At 46.8% G+C, this 13,562-nt stretch overlaps 1 protein-coding gene across 1 annotated transcript in view; it reads left to right on the forward strand.

Annotated features, from left to right (window-relative positions):
* Positions 1-1,330: 1,330 nt before the first annotated feature.
* Positions 1,331-13,562, forward strand: part of LOC136631642 (SLAM family member 5-like) — a 36,511-nt gene continuing 24,279 nt past the window's right edge. The window contains exons 1-3 of the mRNA XM_066605927.1: positions 1,331-1,452; positions 5,888-6,211; positions 8,208-8,492. Of these exons, the coding sequence (XP_066462024.1) occupies positions 1,386-1,452; positions 5,888-6,211; positions 8,208-8,492 (676 nt within the window). The 5' untranslated portion in view covers positions 1,331-1,385. The remainder of the gene's footprint in view (positions 1,453-5,887; positions 6,212-8,207; positions 8,493-13,562) is intronic.

Below are 13,562 nucleotides of genomic sequence, written 5' to 3' on the forward strand. Positions count from 1 at the left end.
TGCCCGGCAAGCCGGCGCATCAAACAGCCGAGGCCGCGGGTGAGTACGCGCTGCTCTCTGCAGGCGCTCGGGTCGGGTCCCGTCTGCAGGCGGCCTAAGGGTATCGAAGCTGCCCTGCAATCCTGCTCTGGCCTTGGTTATGTGTCATCCCTCTGGGACCAGAGCCTGGTAAGTGCTGCCATAACAAGTCAGCACTTAACCCTATCCAGCTCTTCTCGTTAGTCAAGTGTCTAGGGTCATTCCTCTGGGGTGTTGCAATAGTGTCCCCCTTAATGGCCTGAGTAGTAATAGTGACTCTCTTAGTGGACACAGTAGTAATATTGTTCCCTATTTGTGCCCTCCCCACCCCGAACCTCCCTCTGAGCAGCAACCTCACCCTATCAAGTATTTCACAGTCTGTAGCTCTGGCGGCTCCTGGCCTCTTCCCTGGTGTCTTCGCCATGTGCAGGACTGCCGACAGGAAGGAGAGATGTCAGGGATCAGAGTCTCTGATTACAGCATTACATTACTTGTAATGTCTCTTATCTTAGGCTCGCCTGCTCCCTGAGCCACCATGTTACTTTCCCCTATACATAAATATCTTAGTTCATGAACAGGGGTTCAGGCGACATAAACTTAACGACAGTCCAATTTTCCTGGTGTGGTTCTGTTCCCTGCTGGGTAATTACTTTTAACCCTTTTTGATGTGCACACATAAAATAACAGTAAAGGCCAGCCTCACCTACAAGTTGATTTGCAGGGGTCACAGCGTCCACTGACCTCAGTGATCATACGCATTGCCTGGAGTCTCAAGAGGGCTCCTCCTGCTGGTGGGTATTCCTGTGCTCTGGGGTGTAGTGATCCTGTTCCTCTTCCTTCACATCCAGCAGCTTCCTGACTCCTCTGCTGGTGCTGTCTCAGTCCTGTGGTCCCCTCTTGCAGTCTCTACACATCCGCTCTCTTCTGGTAATGCAGGCAACAGCTTCCCCTCTCTCTAGTCCGGCTCTTCCACAGCTCACTCCTCAGCAGACATTGACTCTGAGTATCAAGCAATCAAATATTTCCCCATGAGCCTGCTTAGTCCCAAATTTTGACACCCATTCCAAATTTTGGCACAATTTTTCTATTATATCTCTATGGCATTCGCATGTATCAGCATGTGTTTGTACACATTAGCGGGGGCCCTTACATATTTGCCAATTGAAGGAACTTGCTTTTATATCTATCAGAAGTCTCACTAGAGTCCAAAGTATATATACACCTCCAGTAAAGCTTTGCTTTCTCTATTAAACTGGGTACAGTCTCTTCATTAACTGCATCATATTGTGCAACACCAACGCGGTCATTTCCTGTCCATCATTTATTTCCTCAATCTCCACCACCACGTTCATCTTGTCACCATCACCATGAAGCTGCAGAGACTCACAAGAAGCCTCTACGCTCCAGTTACAGCACTGATCCTACTTGTGCTAGGTGGGTTTTCTTTGATTATAATGGGACATATGGGGGAGGGGGGGCAGTAAGATTGCATATTGTCATCTGAGACGCCCTCAGATGACCTCAAGCAATCACTAGATTGAGGAGTCCTTGTCACTCTACTGAGCATTGTGGTTCTACGACTTGACTCCATATCTCTAATTTACGTTGATGGGCAAAACCAGAGAAGAAAATAAGTCCCAGCGATCTAGGGGTTAAAAGCAATAATCATATGTGGTAGAATATACCCACTCCATAGTGGGAGTGTCTCCCTAATCCAGGTACGATAAATCACACTATCAATGCCGTCTCTTTAAGGTCCAGGTCCACAGGGATTGGATAAACACAGTTTTATTCATGATACATAACGGGGTTGGAGGGTGGAACACGTTTTGGGGGATTAAAGACCTTCTTTATCAATCACATGTAAGATGCAGAATTTACTGGAGCAAGATAAGTATTTACGATTATAGGTTAGCTCTTACCAGAAGTATCAGCATGAGTTCAATCATGGGCTCAAACATTAGCGTTAAAAAGGCGAATATATCTGCGCTCCAATGACAGGAAGTGCGGTCACGCAATGTTAATACAATTTATTTTTAAGGAAGAGGTTAATTAGGTTGAATAAAATGGTACAAAGTAGTAAAACCAAAATAATATATATAAAATATTTATAATAAAGTAGTAAAATAATGTGTTAACTCCTTAGTGACCACCCATACGTGTTTTCACGTACTGGTCGTCTGGGCTTTATTCTACAGGGCTGTGAAATCACGTTGGCCCTGTAGAATAAAGCTGCACATTCTGGGAGGGGCGGTCACCGGGGGCCACAATGTGCGGTCTCCGATCACATCATTATTTAACGAATAACGGCAATCACGTGAACGTAAAAAAAAAAAAAAATTAAAACATAAATTTTCATCTCCCCTCATGGATCCAATCAATGAGCGGAGATATAATTAATTACCTAAGGCCTTCGCTATGTCCCCCAACGATCTCTTCCTGCATGGACCTCACCCTGGCTTCGACGCACGCCTGCCGACAAAATGTCAGACGCATTCGCAGAAGCTGGGGAGGGCCCAGGGAAATTTAAAATCTCCCTGCTCTTGGCTACTAAAGGGAGCTGAGAGCCTGTAACTGACACCGGGGGGGGGGGGGGGGGGGGGGCGCAGTGAGTGGCCCCGGGCACGTGACGGCTGTTATCCAATGGTATTAAAAGGTAATGCCTACACAACCTACAAGAACTCCCAGAGAACGCTCGCCTTCCTGCAGTTCCAGGAGCAGATTGTTGAACGCCTTCTGTGTGAGAACGCCGCACCTCAGCGAGCTTACGAGTCTGAGGTTCACAGAGTGCCACCTTTTACACCACAAACTGCGCCAATTTCTGCTTAACCTTGCTACTGCTCCAAAATGCATTTGAAAATTTTGCTCCAAAAATAGTATTCCGCATCATCTACTGGTGTAAAATAATCAGTCAGCAGTCAAAATAATGATAATAAAGCAAAAATGGGGGCAAAAGTCAAGAAAAAAAAAATCCATGTAGTTGGATCTGCACCATAAAACGCACCAAAACCGATAATGTGTCCAAAAGTTTTACCAAATATTGCTTCATTTACATAAACTGTTATTAGGTTTGAGTAGCTCCAGTTTTTAGCGACTCTTTCTTGTAGTAATTTCATAAATGTGTCAGAAAGATAGACAGAAGTTTGCCACACCCACTTTTGGGGGAAAAAATTGCGATCTTGTCGGATTTTTTTCTTCTTTTTGGTGCAAACTATTTGTAAATGTGTCTAAGACTCCGTGTGCCTTAATTGTGGCGCAGTTTAGCCACAAACCTATCAGAAACACATTCATAACTAAGGGCTGCTGTGTTTGAATTGACAAGTTGAGGTGCTGATCAGCCTGCATTATGCAGTGAGAAACCCTGTATCTACAGGCACCCTGATGGGGCTATTACATGGGCGTTGGCGGCTGCCCTTCTGTGTCTCTTAGACACAATGGCGCTGTAACTGGTCATCTGCTATTATAATCCATCTGTTCTAAGGAACAGCAGTTGTTCCATTCGGACATGTTAGTTGGAGCTCCAGCGTTGTATTCAGCTACTCTTGACTGTTCCGCTACTGTTCATCAGAACGATTCTTGACGTCCTCCTCTGACCCCTTTCAGTGACTGTTTACATCCATATGGCCCGTTTCAGTGGATGTTTTTTAGATAATTACAAGTGCAGGTGCAGCCCGGCAATCTGCATTAAATCGCATCGCTAGTAAGAAACGCACCCTAAAAAAGGTTCGTCCAAAACCCAAGGAACAATACTGGGAGGAAAAAGGTCTGGACCAGATCCAGGAGAAAGATGAAGGAAGAGAACACCGACCCCACATCTGATTGTGATTTTATGTCAGAGCTGTCAATCACCAACCACAACCTCAGCCAAAAGCAGCAAGGATATATTACCCTATCTAGTCAGGACACGACCAACTGAAGAAAGTGCATGCTGGCAGCGAATTGACAAAATGTTTCTGGTATCATTTACAACGGTTTCTGGCAAAAAAAATTATACATGACTGTGTCAGTCAAGGGTGGTCACGCCCCCTCCTGATGAATCACACTCCCCTTCCGAGATAGTGGCACAAACTGGCGGAGCAGCCGTAAAGTCACAAGAGCCTTGCAAGCAAGCCTTCTGCAAAATTTTGTACTTTTTTTTACCCCATACTCTGGTGCAAATAACTTTACAACTCCCCCCCCCCCCACCCTCCATGAGACAGTAATGGAACTTTTATTACACAGAGTACAACACCCCAAAGGGGTACCCTGGTCACTTGACACATGTGGAGAGCTGGGAGGGTTCAGTGTTGACTTGTCATGGTGGCACTTACTAGTCTCTCTTCCCTGAGGGATGACACATAGCCAAGGCCAGAGCAGGATTGCAGTCCACATTGGACATCCCTAGGATAGGGAATGCCAATAAACAGGATGATAGGGGTAGTAGTTGTCATGGTGGCATGCCCACGCACTGGCATGCTACACGGCAGACAATAAAGACAGACACTGGTTTATAGTACCTCGGGCCCCAATGAATGGTTAGGGCCCGGCCTAACTTTACTTGGATAAACATTAATATAACACTTCTTCACAGTGAAGGTAGAACAGAGATCAGAGGTCAGGGAGGATACATAGGATGAAACCGGTCCTACAGTCCACATTATCTGTATGGCACCGCTCCTGGACTGGGAGCACTCCAGAGGAGGTTAGGGGGAAGGGTCACTCCACAGACATTCTGGCAGCAATTATTTACTTTAAAGGGGTTGTCCCGCGGCAGCAAGTGGGTCTATACACTTCTGTATGGCCATATTAATGCACTTTGTAATGTACATTGTGCATTAATTATGAGCCATACAGAAGTTATCAAAAGTTTTTCACTTACCTGTTCCGTTGCTGGCGTCCTCGTCTCCATGGTTGCCGTCTAATTTTCGCCGTCTAATGGCCAAATTAGACGCGCTTGCGCAGTCCGGGTCTTCTGCTTTTCTCAATGGGGCTCCGTGTAGCTCTGTGTAGCTCCGCCCCGTCACGTGCCGATTCCAGCCAATCAGGAGGCTGAAATCGGCAATGGACCGCACAGAAGCCCTGCGGTCCACCGAGGGAGAAGATGCCGGCGGCCATCTTCACCGGGTAAGTAAGAAGTCACCGGAGCGCGGGGATTAAGGTAAGCGCTGTCCGGTGTTCTTTTTTAACCCCTGCATCGGGGTTGTCTCGCGCCAAACGGGGGGGGGGGGGGGGGGGGGGTTGAAAAAAAAAAAAAACCGTTTCGGCGCGGGACAGCCCCTTTAAGGATTAGCAAAAACACCCCACATGGGTGTGACTATAGAGTACTTCTATACGGTGATCCTGGCCTTGGCCGGCCATATAGGATAAACTTGTGGATTTGAACTATTACATCTGCACTGAGTCTTTCTATGCTGAATCGCTTACGGTTGCTCTATTTTAAGCTTTGGGGCTCACTTCACTTACATCCAGATCTCAGTTCCTATGGAATGTGTCTCCTCCACTTCCATCTTCACCACAAGGAAGCTGAAGGTGCTTCCATGTGACTCTGAGTTGGCACTCTCTTCTCCTGTAGATGGATTTGAACTCCTTTCCTGCTCTCCTATTTATACCTTCACTCATATCACATGACATGACAGACTGATACATTTACATGCAGGCAATGATTTTATCAGAGTTAACCTTCCAAGCACCGCAGCTGTGCAACACACATACTAGGAAAAACAAGACAGGCTTTGCACAGTGCATCTACATAAGACAAAACATGTATGACATTTATGGAGGGGACCAGGATGATGTACTGGGTCACTACACAGAGGTTTAGATTTATTAGTAGTCCACCATAGACCTTCTATACATGTGACAGATAGTCTTGTATGTTGTGTTTTTGCAGGAGGTGAAGCCAACACCCAGGACCGCCAGCACGCTCTACTACACGGCTCTGTCAGCATTTCTTATTCTTCACTGAAGACAGGAACTGTGAGGACCATTTCCTGGAAGTTTGATAAGAGTGGATCACGTCTTACAATACTGGACAATTCTGACAAACCGTATCGTGTATATTCCTCGCAGTTCAGGGGTCGGCTACAACTATCTGATGACTTACTTACACTGACTATAATGAATCTGACCCTGGAGGACAGCGGGATTTATACTATTGAGGTTGCAGATACAAATGGAAGAACAGATGTCCATTCATTCAATGTCACTGTCTATGGTGAGTATTCACACTGAACTCATATAACCCCTCCCCACCGCCATGTGTCCTGGATTCAGAAGCCTTGGACTCAACCTCATCCTTCTGAGTCCTATAGGCCTCCTGTCCACGGGCGTAGCGATATCCCGCGGTAGATCTCTGCCGCGGGAGACGCCGCGGGGAAGCAGGTGAGAGCTGACAACTCTCCGCGCTGAGCCTATCTGACAGATAGGCTCACCATGGAGAATCATAGCTAAGCGCAGCATGCTGCGATTTAAATCCCCTGAGCGGAGATGCGCTATGATTCTCCGCTCGTGGACGGCGGGGCTGCACTTTCTATTTAAGTCTATGGAAAGCGTTCACTGCGTTTCTCGCGGCCAGATTATCACTGCAGGAAACGAAGTGAAAAATCGCCCATGGAGAGGCAGCCATAAGATCCTCTTAGCCAAAAGATAAGAATTCCAATAAGTATACCTTATCTCTTTCTCCAGCAGGGGGCAGCAGCGCTCTAGCCTCCAGGAGTGCCTGAGAGAAGATTGCAGGTGGTAGTTGATGAGGACTATAGATGGGGAGTGGACACTTGCTCTGGGACTGTAGCCAGGGAAGCAGGAGCCTGTATTATACGTTTTGGGGTTTTTAACCCCTCAATTACCTTTTTTTTTCTATTTCCTTTTTTCCACTGCACTTTCAAAAAATGATTACTCTTATTTATCCATCGACTTAGATGCCTGAGGGCTTGTTTTGTAGGATGAATTGTATTTTTCAAATGTTACTATATAATATGCCACATAATGTACTGAAAAACCTTTTAAAGATTCTAAGTGGAGTAAAATGGAAAAAAAAACACACAATTCTGCCACCTGTTGGAGAGTCTTGTTTTTACGATGTACAGACTGCAGCAAAAATGACATAACTTTATTCTTTCTAGGTCAGAACAATCATGATGATACCAAATTTATATAGTTTTTTTCTGTTGCTGTATTACTTTTAAAAATGAAGTATCTTTGGATGAACATTAAATTAGTTTCTGCCGCCAACTTCTGACAGCCAGAAGTTTTATTTTTCCGCTGACGGAGTTGTGATAGGGCTTGTTCTTTGCGGGATGTCTTGCAGTTTCTACTGCTACTATTTTGGAGTTCATATGAAGTTTTGATCCCTTTTTATCATTTTTTTTTTCTTGGAGACGGGTGTGACCAAAAAAAGAGCAATTCTGATATGCACTTTTTCCCTGACTATTTTCCCTGTGCAGGATAAATAATATGTTACTTTGATAGATCGTTTTTTTTACAGTGATGCCAAATATTTTCCTCCTTTTTTTTTTATAAATATGGGGAAAAAGTTTATTTAAAAAAAAAATGTAATACCTTTTTATTTTATTTAATAATTTTTCTAAGGCTGGGTTGCCACTAGGCGGAATTTCCGCCTGCAATTTTATTGCAGGATTAAGCAGCAAAGTAGGCGAGATTTTCAAAAATCTCATCCACGCCCTGCGGAGAAGCCGTTGTGGCTAAGCTGCACTGAAACTGACATGCTCCACGAAAATCAAATCATGTCAAATTTATCGCCGTCTCTGCTGTGGCTATCTCTCCTTTCTATGGGGAGAGATGGCCGCAGCAGATTACAGGTGGTGAAGCCGCTTCAAAACCCACGCTGAGCGGCACAAGTTTTGGAGCTGCATTTCTGCTGCGGAAATTCAGTGGGTTTTCTGTGCGGTCCTTCCACAAGATTTCCGAGGGATTTACACCCAGTGGGAGCCCAGCCTAAAAGTTTTATTAATTAATTTAAGTTTTTTCTTTAGTCCCCATAGTGGACATGAACTTGCGATGGTTTGAGCGCTCCTACAGTATTATGTAATATCATAGTATTACATTATACCACAATCTTACAGGTAGTCTATCTAACCACGTCACAGGTATAACCTAACATGCAATCTGCAACACAGCCCTGGGTGAGCAGTTCTTGTTATCTAGGGCAGAGAAGAAGATAAGACTAATATATATATATTCTCTTATTTCAGAGCCCATTCCCCTCCCAGTTGTAAGGACTGACGTGATGGAGAACACCACAGACCGCTGTAATGTTACCCTTCATTGTTCTGTCCCATCACATCTATCAGATGTCTCCTATACTTGGAAATGTAGAATAAGAAACAACACTGAGTATAAGCTGTGTAATACTGGGAGCATCATCCAGATATCAGTGACGAAATCCTCCAGGGACATGGAATTCCTGTGTACCGCCCAGAACCCGGTGCAGGAGAAAAGTGTCCCCATCCAGGTACAAGAGATTTGTAGGTTAACAGGTGAGAAATGCTCTCCAGGTAGAGTCATCAGCTGGAGGGGAGGGTATGGAGGTGGGTGCAGCTTGAGATTCATCTTCCTTCTCCACAACTTTCCTTATTGTTAGAGCAGGTTGCACATGAGCACCTATGTCTTTATTAGAAATAGAACCACGACCTTCTTGTTTTAATGTTACAGTTACATCCTGTATTATACTCCAGAGCTGCACTCACTATTCTGCTGGTGGAGTCACTGTGTACATACATTACTTATTCTGTACTGCTCCTGAGTTATATCCTGTATTATACTCCAGAGCTGCACTTACTATTCTGCTGGTGGAGTCACTGTGTACATACATTACTTATTCTGTACTGCTCCTGAGTTATATCCTGTATTATACTCCAGAGCTGCACTTACTATTCTGCTGGTGGAGTCACTGTGTACATACATTACTTATCCTGTACTGATCCTGAGTTACATCCTGTATTATACTCCAGAGCTGCACTCACTATTCTGCTGGTGGAGTCACTGTTTACATACATTACTTATCCTGTACTGATCCTGAGTTACATCCTGTAGATCTTTTATTATAAAAGTAAAAAACACAACAAAGACAAACTGTAACAATAAGAATAACCATATAAAGCAATATAAGGCCCTTCCCCCACAGTCCGTGATCCATAAACAAAGTAAATGTCCATATCCGGGTTTCGTCCCCGCCGTACACACCCACACACATACACACTCTACATATAACACAATATACAACTATATACCTAAAATATAAAACTAAGGAAACTATAACTACATAAACCCTGTAAACTATAACTCCAGGTCCAGCCGTACCGCACTGTAGCCACACAGAACAAAACTTAAGCAATAACATAAACAGCAGAAATAACTGAAATAGCAACATAAATAAGCAAATTCAAACAGAAAGACTGAGCCAACTGGCATAAAACGAACTAAAAAAAAATTTTTTTTTTTTTTTTGGGTCCCCAGTGCAGCTTGGGGGCCAAGCCTGCTCCATCAGTCCGTGCCCAGAGTTCTTAGTTCAGGACGTGCCAAGCCACACCAGGGTTTTTTTTTTTTTAATAAATACCACACAGTGCCCGCCGCAGCCTGGGGGCCATGCCCGCTCCACCAGTCCGTGCCCAGAGTTCAATGTTCGAGACGTGCCAGGCTACGGCTCAAGGCGTGAATCCCACTCCCCCCAACTCCCCCACCCAACCTACCTACCACCCAAAACGTGAATATATACAATATATACAAAAGCATAATACACTCCAATATCAACATGCATAATATATACTATATACATAACCCGAAAGCCTAAGGTCGGCTCTCCTGCAGCCCTACTTCATTTCATTTTGCCCAAATCAAAACAAAAAGCTTCATGGTGCACTCACAGCCCCCCACCGGGATTGGAGGTGATAAGCCGGGCACAGACATCACAATGTACTATCCCTTGCATTTTCTCCCTATTCTCTCCCTAATTTGCCCTAGACTGTCCTTAGTCTGCCCCTCAGTCTGACCCTTCATGGAAAACTGTCCCTGCCCTATCCCTCCTCTCTCCCTATCCTGTCCCTTCTCTCTCCCTACTCTTCCCCTAGAAAATTAAGAAAACACTGTCCCTAACGAAATACAAGCCCTCTCCATAGGAGAGAAGCCTTAGATGTGCCCAGCCTCTCATACTCCAAAGAACGCACCTTCACCAGGTCACCCAGGATGTTCCTACATACCGTATCCACGGGGAGGACTTTCAGCTCCGTCGAGATTAAACACCGTGCACTCCAGATGTGGAACCTGACCACTAGGCTAACTAGGAATAAAGTGCAGCGGTCCCTGCCACCAAGGCCTCTGAACGCTCCATAAGCCCACTCCGCATAGGAGAGGTGTGCCAGCTGACGCCAGCCTATGGAGACCCCTACCCGTTGGTATACCTCTGTATTAAAGGGGCACTGAAGCAGGAAATGCTCCATGCTTTCCAGCACATCGCTGCACTCCTGACGGGGGCAACCCCTGTCAATCAGAGGCCTGCTCTTCAAGTTACCCCTTACATACAGTCTCCCGTGAAAGCAGCGCCAAGCCAAGTCCCAAAACTTCAAGGGGACCCGGGTTGAATTCAGTAAACGTAACCCTCCCTCCAGGTCCCGACTTGGGCAGTCCTTGAGCGCCAGGGGCTTCTGGAAATGAGTCAACAGGACTCTTTCGTCGAGGAGCCTCCTCGTCAGAGTCCTGATCTCCCACATCCCCAGACCCCACCGGCGTATCACCTTCAGAACCAAGGTAGCGTAAGCCGGGAGATATCCATGCTGCGTGCGAAGGTCCTTCACTCGCCCTCCTGTCTCCCATTCCTGGAAGAAGGGCCGAAACCATCCCCGGCAGGAGTAGACCCACAGAGGAGCCCTTTCTTGCCAGAGGTTGCCTATGTTGATCTTAAAAAAGGTGTCTACAAGAAACACCACGGGGTTGACCATAGATAACCCCCCTAGTCTCCTCGTGCGGTATGTAACATCTCTCCTGATCAGGTTCAACCTATTCCCCCACAACATTAGGAAGAACAAGTTGTAGACCCGGGTCCAGAGAGGTTCTGGCAAAATGCATACGCTGCCCAGGTAGATGAATAAAGGGAGCAGGTATGTTTTGATCAGGCTAACTCTTTCCCGAAGGGTCAAAGACCAACCCTTCCACTGGTTTACCTTCTGAGTGGCACCATCCAGCCTGTCTACCCAATTTTGCATGGGGTAATCCCCCTGGCCAAATTTGATGCCAAGAACTTTTGCTGAAGTCTGGGGCACCGGAAGAGTGTCCGGGAGATCAAACACAGGATCCCCCCTTCCTAACCAGAGACTTTTGCACTTATCCCAGTTGACTCTGGACCCGGATGCCTCTGAGTAGGCATCCACCTCCGACACCACAAACTCCGCCTCCTCCCTTGAGGATACGAAGAGCGTGACATCATCGGCGTATGCCACTGCCCTCAGGGTAGCCTCCGGCACCGCCCGGTCCATCCCGACCCCTGCTATAGGTCCACGATCAACCCTCCTAAGAAAGGGATCTATCGCAAACACATACAACAGGGGACTTAGAGGACAGCCCTGACGGACACCGGAACCCACCTCAAAAGGGCGGCCAAGCCAACCGTTCACCAGCGGGAAAGTCTCAGCCCCTGCATACAATGTTCGCAGCCAATCAACAAACCCCACTGGCAGGCCATATCTCAGAAGGACTGACCAGAGGTACTCGTGATTAACCCGATCAAACGCTTTGGCCTGATCCAAGGACAGCAAGTACCCCTCCCAGTGACCAGCCCTACCCTGCTCCACTGCCTCCCGGACACCAAGAACAGCGCTAAAGGTGCTACGGCCTGGAACAGAGCAATGCTGGGCCCCCGAGAGGAGCTGGGGTGCAAACTTGACCAACCGATTAAACAGCACTTTTGCCAGAACCTTCCTGTCCGTATTGAGAAGTGCTATGGGACGCCAGTTCTCAATACGGCTCGAGTCTTTACCCTTTGACAGAAGGATCAAAGCTGACCTCCTCATTGACTTTGGCAGAGTGCCCGAGGAAAGACACTCATTTAATACCTCCGTCAAGAGGGGACTCAAGAGGTCCTTGAAGGTCTTATAATACTCGGATGTTAGTCCATCCGGTCCTGGCGATTTTTTGAGCCGGAGCCCATCAATCGCCAGTTTAACTTCCTCTATTCTGATCTCTCCTGTCAAAACATCAAGAGAGGTGTCTACCCCCGGCTCAGGGACAGTTTCAGCCAGGAAAGCCGACATCACTTCCGAATCTAGATCCCTCTTTCCCAAGAGTTGCGAGTAGTAGGATCTGACGACCTCCAGAATCCCTGATCTGGATCGATTCAGGGATCCTGTACTATCGATCAGTCCAGTGACCACTTTACTATTCACTGACATCCTACAGTTTCTGTAAGGGTCGGGCGAGCGGTACTTCCCGAAATCCCTCTCAAAAACCAAGGATGCGTGTCTATCGTACTGGCACTTCTTGAGCAAAGATTTCACTCTGGAGATCTCCTCGCGGCTACCTCCAGTCGAAACGAGATGTTCGAGTTTCCTCCTCAGGCCGTTGTACAGGCGGTACCTGTCCAGGCATCTGAGGTTGGAGAGCTCTCGGAAGAACCTCGCCGCCCTCCTCTTGAACATCTCCCACCACTCTGACTTACTGCTACAGAGATCCAGTAATGGTACCTGGCTCTGCAGAAAATCCTCAAAGGACTGTCTTATCTCTGCTTCCTCCAGGAGTGATGAATTCAGTCTCCAAAAACCTCTGCCCATCCGGGGGGTCTCTGCAACATTCAGAGAAAACAATATTAGACAGTGATCGGAGAATTCCACCTCAACAACGGACACTGGTGAAGAGATGGCTTCCTCCTTCAAATAAAACCTGTCTATTCTAGACCTGCTCTGACCTCTATAATAGGTGAACCCCTCGTGGCCTGGGGTGTGCCGGATGTGGACATCCACCAGACGAGCTTCGCTAGCTATGCTATTAAGTGCGACGCTGTCAAAAGTCAACCGCCTGTCTCCAGAGCCTCCCCTATCGCGGGCTCTCGTGACTGCATTAAAGTCACCTCCAAAGACAACTTGGCGGCTGGTAAAAAGGTAGGGCTTGATCCTCATAAAGAGACTCTTCCTGTCCTTTTTTGACTGGGGACCGTAGATGTTGACAAGTCTTAATTCTTGTCCCTTCATGAGGACATCTAAGATCAGGCACCTTCCCATTTCTAATTCAATAACTCGTCGGCATTCAACCGCTGCGGTAAAAAGGACCGCCACTCCACTATACGGCTCGGCCGCAAGAGACCAGTAGGAAGGGCCTGACCTCCACTCCCTTTTTGCCTTATGTATGGCTGCCAAATCGGACAGCCTGGTCTCCTGCAAAAATAAAATGTCGGCTTCAACGCGGCCGAGAAAATCAAAGGCCGCAAATCTAGCCGTATCAGACTTAATGCTGGCAACGTTAATTGATGCCAGAGTCAGCGGAGTGGGTGCCGCCATCATGAGTGATTAAATTAGACGGCTTTCTTCCTCACACCCGCTTCCTCGGGGTCAGAGGAAATCCCC

This window comes from Eleutherodactylus coqui, chromosome 6 (genome assembly GCF_035609145.1).
Source record: "Eleutherodactylus coqui strain aEleCoq1 chromosome 6, aEleCoq1.hap1, whole genome shotgun sequence".
In the NCBI taxonomy this organism is placed as follows: Eukaryota; Metazoa; Chordata; class Amphibia; order Anura; family Eleutherodactylidae; genus Eleutherodactylus; species Eleutherodactylus coqui.